Source organism: Branchiostoma floridae, chromosome 15 (assembly GCF_000003815.2).
Source record: "Branchiostoma floridae strain S238N-H82 chromosome 15, Bfl_VNyyK, whole genome shotgun sequence".
In the NCBI taxonomy this organism is placed as follows: domain Eukaryota; kingdom Metazoa; phylum Chordata; class Leptocardii; order Amphioxiformes; family Branchiostomatidae; genus Branchiostoma; species Branchiostoma floridae.
In genome coordinates, this window is record NC_049993.1 from 15,909,572 (window position 1) to 15,923,947 (window position 14,376).

General features: G+C 38.3%; 2 protein-coding genes across 2 annotated transcripts; one reads left to right on the forward strand and one right to left on the reverse strand.

The window, feature by feature from the left end:
• Positions 1 to 562: 562 nt before the first annotated feature.
• On the forward strand, positions 563 to 9,447 carry LOC118432385 (ubiquitin-conjugating enzyme E2 U-like). The gene is made up of 10 exons (XM_035843938.1): positions 563 to 731; positions 2,888 to 2,977; positions 4,001 to 4,085; positions 4,216 to 4,308; positions 4,810 to 4,907; positions 5,806 to 5,932; positions 6,742 to 6,918; positions 7,543 to 7,639; positions 8,124 to 8,242; positions 8,604 to 9,447. Exons 2-10 carry the CDS (start codon positions 2,912 to 2,914, stop codon positions 8,738 to 8,740), a joined length of 999 nt encoding a protein of 332 aa, XP_035699831.1. The 5' UTR covers positions 563 to 731; positions 2,888 to 2,911; the 3' UTR covers positions 8,741 to 9,447.
• Positions 9,448 to 9,957: 510 nt separating this feature from the next.
• Positions 9,958 to 14,197, reverse strand: LOC118432494 (adrenodoxin-like protein 1, mitochondrial). Its single transcript, XM_035844079.1, has 5 exons — positions 13,985 to 14,197; positions 13,118 to 13,172; positions 12,754 to 12,860; positions 11,949 to 12,036; positions 9,958 to 11,173 (listed from the first exon to the last, which is right to left on the reverse strand). The coding sequence occupies exons 1-5, from the start codon at positions 14,145 to 14,147 to the stop codon at positions 11,017 to 11,019; spliced, it is 570 nt and encodes a 189-aa protein (XP_035699972.1). The 5' UTR covers positions 14,148 to 14,197; the 3' UTR covers positions 9,958 to 11,016.
• Positions 14,198 to 14,376: the final 179 nt, after the last annotated feature.

The window sequence follows — 14,376 nt, forward strand, 5'->3', positions numbered from 1 at the left end:
CAAAACAAGTCAAAACTTGTCAGAATTCGGTCACAATGAACATCAATTGTATTCGGATATGATGTTCTCGCTTATTCGTAGTTTTCCATTCACCCAGCAGAATCTAAGAAAATAAGCAAGAATGATGGCAATCAAAGTAAAGCGCGCATCCAACAAAAATAGCAAAGTGACTGCCAAAAAAATAACATTACCACTGAGCTACTAAAAATTGCAACAAAATGATTTCCTTGATTTTTTACTGGAACTTAAAAGATTAAGGCAAAAAGCTGTTGAATTTTAGGTCATGTATACTACTAGTAGTCAGACACTTTTATTTTTGTCTTAAATCTACAATACTAACGTTAACGTTAGTATTATATTATTGTCGAGTTACTTTTTCTCTCTTTAAATTGTATCTTTGATGTAATCGCTGAATCAATTGAACTTGTTGATTGCAGTTTCTTCTTTAAATTTTCCCTAAAATATTTTCTTCACTTCAGAAAAACTGGCAGAAAACAAGTGAAGAAGCAAACAAACAAACAAATCGGTCACTACAAAAAATGTCCATTGTCGTCTGCTAGAGAAATTTCCCATGATGCAGCGCTCGCGCATGCTCTGTTGTAGCAAACAACATGGCGTCGCTGTCATGACAGCGGCAAACTTTTTCGTCAAACTTGAGCAGTTTTGGGCGAATTTGCGCAATTTTCAGGCATCTGGACCAGGGATTTTGACGTTTCATAATACTAGAAAAGGTAAGGGATAATACTGAGGTGTCTAAGGTGTGCAAGTAAAGACGATCATGCATTTTCTACCACATACTTTGCAGGCTAGGATCTCCAAGCAGATGTAAAGCGTTGTGGTAACGTTATACGTATCTTTTGTGGCATAATTTCCACGTTTTTCTGGTCGGGGAGAAAAAATGTGGACTACTAGAAAAATGTGCATAATTCTGCAAAAAAATATATGTTATTGCTGAATTTATTCTTATAGACGTCTTTAATTAAATGGTATTTTTAAAGGTATCAGGTCTTTTCGTCCCCTAGATCTTTCGTCCCCTAGTCCTTTCGTCCCCGTTTTGGATGTTTCGTCCTCATCATGGTCCTTTCGTCCTCGTCATGTTACAGTGTTTAACCCCCAAAAGGCAACTTATTAGACATTTTATCACATCCTATTCCGTAGTTGATTAAATCTAATACTTTGAAAGCATTTTCCGAGCGCTTATATCGGAAAATGGTCTTCTTGATCTTGATCTTGATTGAGTACTGGACAAGGCCCCTCAGTTGGGGCAAAGCGTCCAGGGGAATTGCTCAGTCCTTCGTTGGACGGCGTCACGCTCTAACTACAATATAATTCCAGTCGGTCCAGATCATTGGTGAATTCACCAACATGAATATCTTAAAGTTTATCAAAATGTGCATACAGTCAATTATGTTGTTAAAGTTTCCTATAAGTTTGCTTATTTACTCAGACAAATTCGGTAAAAGGTGCGCACGAGCGCTTTGCAAGATGGCGGACCCGGCGGCATGAAAAATTTTTACTCGTCTGCTTTGTGCCGGTTATCGAAAGTGGAAGACTAAAACAAATCAAAAATGTACTTTTTTTGATAGAAGTTTGATAAAACTCTTATAGAAATTTTGTGACTTGACAATAACTTGTTGCATAGACAAGCATCATCCGAGGACAAAACGTCCATGCCGAGGACGGGGACGAATGGTCTAGGGGACGAAAAGACTAGTAACCTCTTTAAAATGTACGGAAAATCTAGATCATCTCTCTCTCTCAAGTCAACATAATTTTGTCAAAACAGATCAAGCTTGGTACTCCCTTGCTCAAACAACCACAGAAATTAGAATCCAGGGGACCAGGACCTAAATCAATGGATGGTCTTGTGGTTTGAATCTTAAGATTCTGTGTTTGATTCCATACCATTTTTTTGCAGCTTGTATACCTAGGGTGTAGCCAGCGCCCGTCCTTCTATCCTTTGACGGAATTTTGCAGCTGGGGACGGAAACAAATTTGCCCATTCCATCCTCTGTGGGCAAAATTTGGGTTGGGGTTTTGTGCGCGTTAAAATTTGCGCGTTAAAACTTGCGCGTTAAAATCCTGCGCGTTAAAATATGCAAATTAGCAGATTCCCTGGGGATCTGAAAACTTTTTGCAGTTTTAAACTTAAAAGCTTGAAGAAGATAACACAAAATGAAATTAAGTATCATATTGTTGCATTCTAGAGTACAAATATCCCTTTACAGGAGTTTTAAAGTGATTTTTAAACATTAAATTCTAACGCGCAACAAAGGTTGATATTCGCATGTGAAACAATCTGCTTGAGAAAGGATGAAATGAAGCTTGTAGAATGGAAAAAAGCCTCAAGCAGTTATATCTTATGATATAAAGCCTCACACTAGTAATTTTTCCATGTATTTGCGTCTAATTCAAGAGATTTTGAAATCTTCTGGATATGCAAATTAGCCTATTCCCAAGGGACCTTAAAATTAGGGGCTTTTCAAACCAAAAATTTAGGTAACAGATGTAAAATCATATAATGGGGTCACATTTTTCTGCCTAAGAATTTCTCAATGCACAACTTAATTTTTTAACGCGCAGATTTTTAACGCGCGCGCAGATTTTTAACGCGCAGAAAACCCGTTCCCCAAAATTTAACCCTCAAAATGCAGGAAATAGTGTTGCAGAGGGTCTAGATTTCAAAATTTTCCTTGGGAGCATGCCCCCGGACCCCTCAAGGAATGCTGCGCCAAAGTCATTGAAAATCCACGGGACGGAAAAATAATTTCTGGCTGGCTACAACCCTGTTACACAGTATATTACATTTTATATCTAAACAAAAAAGAACAATAAAGTATAATACATATGCATCACCTTGTCTTATCATGTGTTTGTGATTTTCAGGGCGGAAGGTTGCAGAAACTTCAGTATGCACTCCAGGGCCTATCTTCTGTTAGAGAGAGAGTTCTACAAACTGCATGATGATCCTCCATGGGTAGGTATAGAATGTAACCATAAGTTGGATCCATAAAAGAACTATAAAACAGTACTCTCACCTCTCAAATAGAAGTACCCCCTGGAATAAAAGTACCCCCCCGGACAAATCTTCAAAATCTAATAAAAGTACCCCCTGGAATAAAAGTACCCCCCGGAAAAATACCAAATTGACATGTAAACTGGGTCTGCCTGCTCGTTTGCACTCGTTTGTGGTGTTTAGGCATACCGATGTAAACTGTGTCCATGCTACTTCTGTCCAAGAGAAGATGATATTAAAGTAGGTAGGTTCTCTTTATTCATTTATGTCTGAGTACCGTATCAGTTAATTGTATATATAATGAACAGAATAACCATAGTTATCTTGTTCGATATATTATCTTTTTTTTCCATTTTGTAATAAAAGGTAATATATAAGATTGATTTATAGTATTCGTAATTTTGTGAAAATTTACATGATACTTGTACATACATTTTCTACTTGGAACTTGAAGCAAGTGATCATGGAAAATTTTTGTAATACTTCAAAAAGAATGGCTACATCACACTGCCATAATCTTAGAATGTTTATCATATTTGGACTTTTGTAATTGGTTAGATTGGGCCTTGAAAAATGTCATATATATATATATAGAGAGAGAGAGAATAATACATTTGACCTGTACATATGTAATCTATTCACAATTTGCTGTGAGCTACACGTAGTTATTACATCCCATGGTCCAAAGTCCATTTTCCCGCTACCGCGAAATTAAATCCCCGCGAACTTAAATGCATTTACAGTACTAGCTCAGAAAACATAAAGAAATAGCCATGCTTTCAAGTACCAGCGTTACATTTTTCTTTCTTTATAAGAACTGTCATAGATTAAGAATGGGAATTGTTACCACCAAGTATATACAGATGTAGCCCAACACAATAGATATTTTTAAGGTTGGGGTCTGGTATCCAGGCTAATACAGATACAGATTTTGGCATAACTGTTTTTGTTAATGATTGTTCAACACTGCTTGTTGTTTCGCAGGGAATTGATGCAGGTCCAGTTGGAGATGAGAACATTTTTGATTGGTCAGCAACAATTATGGGTCTCAAGGATACAATATGGGAAGGCAAGTTATACCCAAGTCTTCTTTATTTCTACCATTACAGGAGTATTTCTTACAAAATTGACAACAGCATTACTTCATGTCTTGTTTGGTATACCTTAAGTAACTAGTTTTCTTTCCGTGTTTTCCCCAGGTGGAATATTTCAAGTTCAGCTGAAGTTTAACGAGTTTTATAACGAGGAACCTCCAGAGGTGGCCTTTCACACCATTCCATTCCATCCTAATGGTGAGTTTTAATACACATATAGAGGCATTTTATGATATTTCAAGAAAATCATGTTACATATATAGAGTTATCTCCCCCCAGGGACTTAATTTTGCAGTAAAAGGAGGTTTTTGTTGTATTTTAAGTTGTTGGAATAATTCTATTGTACAGTGGTTAAGTGATGCAACAGAAATGCACATTCAAATGATCATGAATTAACAATGTAGTCTTAGTTGACAAAACCATGATCATTTCAAAATTTGCTGTACAGTGTTAGGGTTATCGACGCCTGTGTTGCCTATCAAAAAGAATTGCACAAATCTCCATCCTGTAGCAGGGAGAATGGCGCATTGCTTGGTCATGTGAACTTGTAAACATGTGACACAGTAACTCACTGTAAGTTCAATGTAATAGAAACCAGGTATTTTGTTCTCTTTTTGAACTGTTAAAAAGATGCAGTATTGCATTATACTTATGACAGATTCTGCATTGCTAATGATGGTTGTTTCTGTGTGTCTGTAGTACATTCTATCACAGGCAGACCCTGTATAGACTACTTGGACAACATCCAGGAATGGAAGGAGTCCTACAGTCTGGTACATGTCCTGCTGTCTATACAGGTAGGTAACAGTTTGCTTTTATTTGGAGTTAAGTGCGTGTTTGTATGTGTGTGAATGTATGTGTGTATGTGTGTTTATTTTTCTGTGTATGTATGTGACTGTGTGTTTGTATTTCTGTGTTTGTGTGTGTGCTCACATTTTCAGTAAACACAATGCGGCATTGCCATTCTCCACTTACACACTTCCCATAATTAAGTGCGAGAGGGTTCCGGATATGGATGTTACTTGGATGCTACCACAGTTGCTCAGGGTGCGAAACCAGGGTGGAACCACCTAAAACCTTCAGTACGAGGGCGGAAAAGCATATAAACTAATAAGTTGTCTGGCGAATATAGTACAGTTATCATTTGGGCCGAGAATCTTACAAGTTTTGTAGTCAGAAGTAACTACCTAACACGTGCACCACTGTGGCTGTTAGTTGGTTTCTTCCGATGACCTCAAGGGCCACACCTTGGCGTTTCGTCTGCAGCCTTTGTTTTTTTCCTGTCGGAAAGTGATTAAACCATTGTCCTGTGATCGGTTCCACACCAAACTATCATCTCCTTGATGTTTTCTGTGTTCGGAATTGGTTTAGAACCAATTTTCTGTGCCCTTGGAGTCAGTTCCGGAGTTCGGAGCAGCCATATCCGGAACCCTCTCGCACTTAATTATGGGAAGTGTGTAAGTGGAGAATATACATCAGATTCCTTGTGCTGCTCGCTACTTTTAGAATAGACACAAAGCATCATGGGTAAGGGAGTGAAGCCTGCCATCTCTGATTGCCTCTTCAACATATGGGATCGAATATTGTTATTTTGAGGTTTGGAGCTATGCAGAATCTTATTCTTGCAGTCTCTAATACTATTTTTGATCATGCAGGGTATAACAATAATGATTGTCGTTTATCCCATGATTTCAGACCCTCCTGTCTAACCCAGTGGTAGAAGATGCAGTAAATGACGATGCTGCAAGGATGCTTGTGACCAACCCTGACAGATATCTAGAGATGGTACGGAGCTGTGTGGACGCCAGTAAACGAGTCCATGGTAATTAATAAGGAAAGATAAGAATTGAAATTGTCGCAATCCATGCTATGTCTATGATTGATTTTGAAAACGGTCAAACTTTTCAGACAGTGTCGCACTGTCTATTGTCGGTGAATGAACCAAAATCTGAAATTAATTAGCCTCAATTCTTTGTTATCCTGTCATCTCAATTCAGTTTTAGCACGCCAAAGAGATTTATCTTTTACTTGTTAGGCAGAGAAGACAGATGCTATGTACTATGTATACGGTACTAGTATTTACAGGTTCATTGTTTTGGGCAGGGAACTTCTGCTAACTCCTTCCAACAAGCACAACTAACAATGGACCTCAACTTAACGTCTCAAGCTAGTACCTAACCCTTTCCAGTAGCGTGCATCAGGTTTGACAAGTCCATTAGCCCTTGTTCACGGCAAGTGAAAGTGCTGATCGGGCAAGTGCATGACCTACCCCACTTGCCCGATTGGGCAAGTAAGATTTTTCCATGGGTGAGATTTTGATAATTATACTTTTTACAGTCATGGCATCAAGCATTGGTCAACACAGAAACATAGAGCCAATAATAAAAGAATTCCATTGCTAGAAATGCAAAGTCATAGAGCTTTTAATGTCATTTAAATTTCGGGCAAGTGAAAAGTTGGTTCGGGCAAGTAGATTTTCTATATGTACTTGCCCGATAGGACGAGTGAATTTTATAAAACTTGTCCAACCCTGGTGCATGTCGGGTGAGTGACACAGCTGGGATTCAAACTCCTAAACTCTTAATGGTCCAGAGACAAAGTCACTACAATATTGTATCTACTGTTGTTTAGCTGGCCTAAGTCCTCACGAAGAAGAAGAAAGGAAAATCAGACGAGATTTCCAGCCTTTTGTAGCGCCGGCTGCCAAGACCGCGGGAATCAAGACGAGGAAGGTGTCGTTTGATGAGTACCACACCACATGGAGCGGCATAGCTACGTCTAAAGCCACTCCCGCCATGAAAAACCCTTGTGAGTATGGGTTAGATGTTTGACTTTGAAAGAATGAGCATGAGATTTGGTAAATGGATGAATGAATGAAAGAAAGGATATGCGATAAAGCCTGTTTTGCATGTGTTGTATTTCTGTCTCCATCTTATGATTTTTTTAAAGCCATTTGTTGATTGAAATTCTGTGTTCTTAATTTTTGTTGTGAAATCTGTCACTTCAAATTCATGTTATTAACTTCGTCAAGTTCAGATTTTTTGGGCAGACACTGAAAAGCAAATTTTTACATTTTGATGCAGTCTTTAAAATAGGGGCCATGCGAGGCCATGTGGAACTGCAGCCGACTCACCAAGGCAGTCACATACATTGATACACCGAATGGGCAAACACCTTCTGAAAGTTGACTCATCAATACACTGTCTACCATAAAGCAAAGTTCATGCCCCGCTGTCTTTCACGTTACAATGTTTACAGATGCTTCCAGATTTTGGTCGCACTACATTTTTAGCCCTACGTCATTGACTCTGGAGTTCACAGGTAAATACTGTGTTCTGCTCCCTTGTGTACAGATGGCTAGGGCTATGTTCAATGTTCAATGTAATTTCATGACATTGTGATGTGAGATATTTGTTTCTTGTTGTTCCTCAGTGTTAGAGTCTATCCGTGACGACCCTATACGACAATCCTCCCACTACGGACTGACTGTGGAGCAACTGCAGGACCAGATGAAGAGACAACTGGAGGAGTAAGTACTAAGTACATACATTAAGTATTACATACATACATACATACATACATACATAGTTACATACATACATAGACATACATGTAGTACTCTATTGAGTTGTAGCATTAACAAACTAAGTTCCTCTTCTAGTGTGATCTTAAGTTACATGTATTATCCATCATTATAGTTAGGTTCCTGTCGCTTTGTCCAGTCTCTGATTTAATCAAGTTCTTTTAGCATAAGGTATGGACGACCTCTTCTCCTTTTTGCTTTTGGGGTGTCATCGTGGTGACATAATGGTTCGGGTGCCCCAGAACCAAGAGTTACTGTGTTTGAAGCCCTGGTGCAATTGGATCAAACATTACAGTCTGGTCTCCAAGTTGACATCTGTAGTCACCTTGATAGATGATTTGGCATGTCATCTCAGATAGGATCGTAAAGCAGGAATTCTTGTGTTTTATTTTCAGATTTTCATTTTTTTATGTTTGTGCTCTCTCCCCAGACACAATGCCCTGATGTACGGGAAATTTGTAGATCATGGAAAGACGGACGACCAACGCGAACAGAAACTCATGAAGATCAACCAGATGAGGAAAGTTTACATGTCCAAAAGAATAACAGGTAGGATCTTATAATCATGTTTTTATAGAGTGTTTATTATGTTTACTGGTACCAGAAGTTAACATTGTTTCAGGTCAGTTTCTTCTTGTCCAAGCTAGTAAGGTTAATGACCTGGACTGGCTGGCTGTCACCATGGTTACTGGCAAAATAGCAGACATCCTGTGGTGTTGGATTACATAATGTAGCAAGTGGCAGGACAGAGCTGGTGGTGCTGGTCACCATTGTATATACATGTTTTTGTCTAAGAATAACCAGAGCAATAGTTTGTATACCATGGGAAGGTAAATACCAGGCATTTGCTTGCAAAATTTTAATGTTATCGTTCTAGTTTATGTCTCACAAGTGATCTCTTTCCTTCCAGAACCCTCCACCCCCACCCCGAGTGACACCAAGGAATTTGCTCCCCCCAAGGAGAGTGAGGAACCCTGGGAAAAAGAGGTCGATGACCTCGTGGCCTGGACACACAACCTGGATGAGCAGCACCTAGAGTCTGTGTGAAACTGCAGTAGGAGACCACAAAACTCCAGTATGATACCATAGTAGGCATATAGAAGCAATGTTGGCTAACACACATGCAAATTGTACAGGATAAGTACAAGTGGTTGCAGAGTTTAGGCATGTATATTTCTGCTGTTGACTTCTTTTAGTTATAGAATTGCTGTGATAACAGCATGGTATTCTGAAATTGGTTTCTTTGTCTCTGTATACAGTATATTGAGAGAATGCAAAATCGGATGACGAATTATAATTTTTGTAATACACACATTAAAGTTGAACACTGAGTTATCACATAATGTTGACTACTAAAGGGCCCTCAAAATATTCAATCCTCTAATTTTGCAAGACACTTAATATGTCTTACCTGTTTTAGAGTGAAGTTTACCTTTTGCACGACATGATACATGTAAGCTAAGCTCTTTTGTAAAATCTTTAGTTGTCGCAGTTGATGAAGTAAAGTTTGGGTGTTTGGAAATTATAACGACATTAAGGTTAATTCAGGGACTCTAATTACTAAGCTTGTACATACTTTTTATTAACTCAGGTTGAGTGGTAGAATCATGTGGCTATAATTCCAAAGATTAATGAACAACCATTATATAGATAGACCATATTGGTCTAGCTGGAGCCAAATTGTTTTATACAATCTTTAATGATATTAATGGCTTTGTTATTAATGTTGGACTTCACAAACAAGACTGCAACACATATAAACACAGTCTGGTGTTTTTATTGTTTCTATCTAATTTTCGTAGCATAAGTTTTCTGCTTTTGATATGTCAGTTGTCTTTGTTTCAAAATCTAATTGGAACATCAAACTCTAAGTCTATGGCACTTTTGTCAAGATTTTTGCACAGATTTGTAAGTGCTTTAACCTGGTAACAATGTGGCTATCTCTATGGGGATGGGATTGTAGACCGCTCTTTTCATAGGCCCCCATTGTGAAATTTAAGCGGGTTCTCTTGAGTTACTAGACAAAGTACAATGTTCCCAATTGGCGGCAATAACTCAAAAGACATGATCTTAAAAGACAGTCTGAAGCTCACAAGAGGAAAATGTTGTCCAGTCTATAGTGTTTGGCACATTGAAACTGAAGAAACATTCACACAGCTATCATACAGAAAGCAGTCCACATACAGGCACCAAGACAAGATATACAATATGACAAAGAAAAAATAATACTTATAATTGTATTTGCACTGGAGGTACAAAACAATATACATTCAACTATGTGATCACTTTGGTAACACATGTACATGTATGAAAAGCCAGTTACTCAACAGAAAATACTTTACACAAGTCTGCAAGCTCTATAGGATGTTCAAGACAGCAACCTCTAAGGCAGCAACCATTCTGCCGTTTGTGAGTTGACATGCTTCATACATGTTTAAGGGTTGATTTTCAAACTAAACATACAACTGATTCTGTGTAATTCAACTGTGATCATCAACATATTTGGCCAAACATCATCTGCACATGATGATCATCACTGGTCAATGTGTGTACACGATAGGGTAATACCACCCCATACGGGTTGACATACCCTTCAGCTGGCTGATTACAAGACGGAGATGCACCAGGTCTCCTTTCCAGGTGAATGGTTTAAATGTGATATGTTCATGTGTAGATATAAAGTAGCATGGTATACTCTTGAATGTAACAAATACCATGCAGTAACACTAACAGGCTACCTTGTCCCTCCAATGACCTGGAGGTCAAGGGACTAGCTAGGTATGTAAGGTATGGTAGACTATGTGTCTGTTTTCGAGGTGAGCTGAACGGGGTTACAATTCTCAGAATGTGCGTACCCGACACTTTAGGCGATCCGCCTGGCTGTTGAATTGTTTGTATTTATCAATAATCTACTATCAAAAACAACTGGACACCAGTGGTACATCAATTGCAATGTATTATACCTGCAATATCAGGTATGTCGAAGAGTTCAATTGTATTTACAATAGAATTCATCATGGTTTTTGTTGGATGATTGGTCAACTTTGAAACTTAAGTATTTGCATCACAAATACATTACAAACAGCATCTTTTTCAACGGAACATTTGGTAACAAAAGACGGGATACAATCCTTATATATGTGCTAACCCGACCTTATACGACTCTGTCAAAGTGATAGCATGTTGACGTGCAATATGCAAATAATAATTGGGACAAAAGGCCATCATTTAGTGGGTTGACTTCCTAACTCGGGTTGGACTTATTTTTTGGCTACACCACAGGGGAGTAGCTAAGAGAACAGTTCCATAGGTTACTAAAGATGTTAATGAGGTTCAGGTACATGTCCATCCACATAGAAGTTCCTGGTGGCCTGAGGTAGGGTGACTTCTATCCCGTCCAGATCCTTACTGAGCGTGATCTGACAGCTGAGGCGGGAACTTTCTTTTAAGAATGGCGCCATGTCTAACATGTCTTCTTCCCTGGGGAGGACAAAGACAGGATCAAATGTCATATCTATTTAAAAAAGAGCAAAACAGGTTCACTTTTTGCAAAAACCTAATAGAGTAGAAGCCATTTAATTGCACACTCAATTTGACAGCGTATTTCGTGCAAATGACAAAGTGGTGCAATAATGAGAATAAACACAAATGGACTGCACCAGTTTGGGATTTTGGAATTCAGTGCAACAAACAGAAGTGTGCGGTAATATGTGGTGCAATTAACTGGCTTCTACTGTGCATGAATAAAATTAACATGACAAGTATGCAATATAATTAGAATCAAAGAGGACCAAAGCTTCAGAAGTTCAGTCAGAAGCTCTAATTACTAGTAAGCTATCTGATAGGCATTGAAACGTAAGCAGGTGAGAAACTGGTTGTGCAGGGCTCCAAATTCATTTTTGGGATTAGGTGCACTGGTGCGCCCAGCTTAAAAAATTGGGTGCACCAAAAATTGTTGGGTGCACCACTTAAATCTAAATAGACTGTCAGAAAACCCTAATAACAAAACTTAGTTACATGCCATCAAATTCTTAAACAAGTACCATGACAGAATTTTTTATTATCTTTCTAACACTTAGATATCAAGAATATGATGTATACTAGTATACTTTGATATCTCAACATACATAAACCCAAGAAAATATTTGGGTACACAGCTCCAATTTTGGGTGCACCTGGGTGCACATACACCCACTATTTCGAGCCCTGATGTGTAAAAGAAAACTCTCAGTGAGAGTGATGGATGTGTACTGACTCTTCTGTTGCCTCCTGAATCCTGTCTGAGTAGTCGTCATGTACGTAAACATGACACGTGCAGCAGGCCAGCGACGCTTCACAAGCTCCTGTATGAAAACATGGGGGTCAAGGAATAAGGCAGTTGTTATAAGGTTCTTTGTTCTTTATTCATTAAAAATCAACCTTACAAAGATTAATTCTTAGCAGAAGCACCTCTGAATGCCGTTGATCTTTACAATGTGACTCAGAGTAAATTCTTACAACGACTAGACAACAGTACGCATGACATACACAGTACATAGACAAATAAAAGTCACACAGTTCTAAGTACAAATCTACAAATGAGGCCTCAAATTCAATTCTTTATATAATTTGTTATAAGATATCTAGAAGAAAATTGAAGTGGGCAACAACAAAAAAGAAGAAACCACATGTGAACACAGGAGCTGCAAAGTCAACATACCAGGAGGGATAACATTTCAGACTATGGGTTTTTCTTTTGAACAGAATTACAATACAAGTGACCTTTCATTAGTAACATTCATCACTCTTCTTCAGCGTTACCACAATAAATATCTAACTCATTGCGCTTATAGTGCCCACCCAACGTTGTATGCCCCTACGGGAGGGGCCAGTTACTAGTATGGCCCTGGACACTGACAGCAGAGTTTGTGTTACACTGACTATTACAATTAACCGGCATATCAAGTCAATGTTTATACTGTAGAAGTACATTGAACAGGAAGGGAACATTTGAACAAAATACACAAACTCATGAGATATGCAACTGTCTTGCAATGCAACTTTCTCTGGCTCTCACTTACCTTCTATGGGGATATCATATCTGTGTGCAAGGTACATCACATTGTCTCCGACCTTGCCCCGAATCGGGATTCTTTCTCCATCTTTTTGAACATAGGTAATGTTGACTCTGTGGTAGACGAGAAGCTACATTAGAGATTTACACATTTTCAATCTGGTACTGAGATTGATAAGCACTTCATATCATCATCAGACATACACAAAACTTGCCATTGATTAATAAACTTTACAAATTTTTTTTTGGCCTTGGCAAGAAATATATTACAACATGAAATGTTAGTTTTTGCTATTTCAGGAAAAGCTACTAACTTATATAAAGTGACTATTTTACAATACACTGTATCTGAGATTTGTAATTAAACTTACATCTCATCCTCCGACTTTGGGTCTTGATACTCATAATCTCCATGTCTTAGGGGACCTATGGACAAATGACACAAAAGTTATTTCATATCATGAAATACAGATGAGTAGGACATTGCCCAGTCTTTTCTCTTTTGAAATCTATGCATTTTATGCATCATGATACATTTTATTTAAAAAGTATGTAATGTTATATTTTAACTTTCAGGATCCTGAACATGAAATTACTCATTGTTGCATCATTGCACATAAAATATCTGTGTTTAGTAATATGTTCAACCTTCCTGAAAACCCAACGAGGACCAGATGCTGTAGCTGGACCAAGAATTCCACAAAATTGTCTTTCGGAAGGGACGTAAAATGGGAGTCTCGTGCTCAAGGAGGCGTCTTGAGCACATATCAGCCTCAATACTCACACTTCGGGTATCTAATGGCTGCAAATGATGATCACCAGATGAATAATAATGTCAAGATGGGTTTTGTTTTCTTCCAGAACTTTACTTAAAGTAAATGACATTATACCTAGAATTCCTGTAACCACACATGCGTTCGGGTCTATGTGAGAGGGCTTTTGAGGGCAGCTTTTTTTTTTTTTTTATCCGCACGGTCGCATAAGTTGTGGGGATCCCAAGGATGCCATCCACATAATTGAATAGGAATGGCCTGTCAAGTTCTGAACCAAGGATGAACGCTCCTAAAAGCTACATACTATACACTAGATGATAACTCGCTTTAGAAACTGTTAAAATTTTGTAAGGAGACGCTCTTCTGAGGGTTTTGTTCACGTTTATACAAACATATCATAGTACGTTACGCAAAAAATTACGGACTGAAACCAAACCGGCTAGCGCCCCACATATAACAACGTACCATTGCTCGTCCGGAACAGACGATTTTGTTGACAAGAAGGGCAGGTAAATGGACTAAGAAAACCGTGCAAACATTTCTTACTGCTGACCGAACTAAAGCTAGCGAATATCACTTGCGAAAACCTCCTCAACACGGGAAATTTTGTTCTGATGGCGGCTGCCATGTTTGTTATCCTCTTGCTAGGCGATACCAAACTGAAGGGGTAAAGCAGAGGTGAAAAAAACTTCCTAAAACATGACAATTATATAAAGAATAGTAACTTACTCTTTAAAAGTTAAAAATTGGTTGTTTAATTTAATATATCTATTCAACAATCAGTTTTGACGACATATTTTATCGTAATTTACTAAATAAAATAGTTTGACCCCTACTATTGTAGTGAAACGACGAAG

Excerpts from the sequence above, each read along its gene's own strand:
- LOC118432385 (XM_035843938.1), top strand. The coding sequence starts at position 2,912 with ATGCACTCCAGGGCCTATCTTCTGTTAGAGAGAGAGTTCTACAAACTG. Across the intron at positions 4,309-4,809 it reads CATTCCATTCCATCCTAATG|TACATTCTATCACAGGCAGA; the intron begins GTGAGTTTTAAT and ends GTGTGTCTGTAG. Across the intron at positions 7,640-8,123 it reads ATGAAGAGACAACTGGAGGA|ACACAATGCCCTGATGTACG; the intron begins GTAAGTACTAAG and ends CTCTCTCCCCAG.
- LOC118432494 (XM_035844079.1), bottom strand. The coding sequence starts at position 14,147 with ATGGCAGCCGCCATCAGAACAAAATTTCCCGTGTTGAGGAGGTTTTCG. Across the intron at positions 12,037-12,753 it reads ATATGATATCCCCATAGAAG|GAGCTTGTGAAGCGTCGCTG; the intron begins GTAAGTGAGAGC and ends GTTTTCATACAG. Across the intron at positions 11,174-11,948 it reads ATTCAGGAGGCAACAGAAGA|GGAAGAAGACATGTTAGACA; the intron begins GTCAGTACACAT and ends TGTCCTCCCCAG.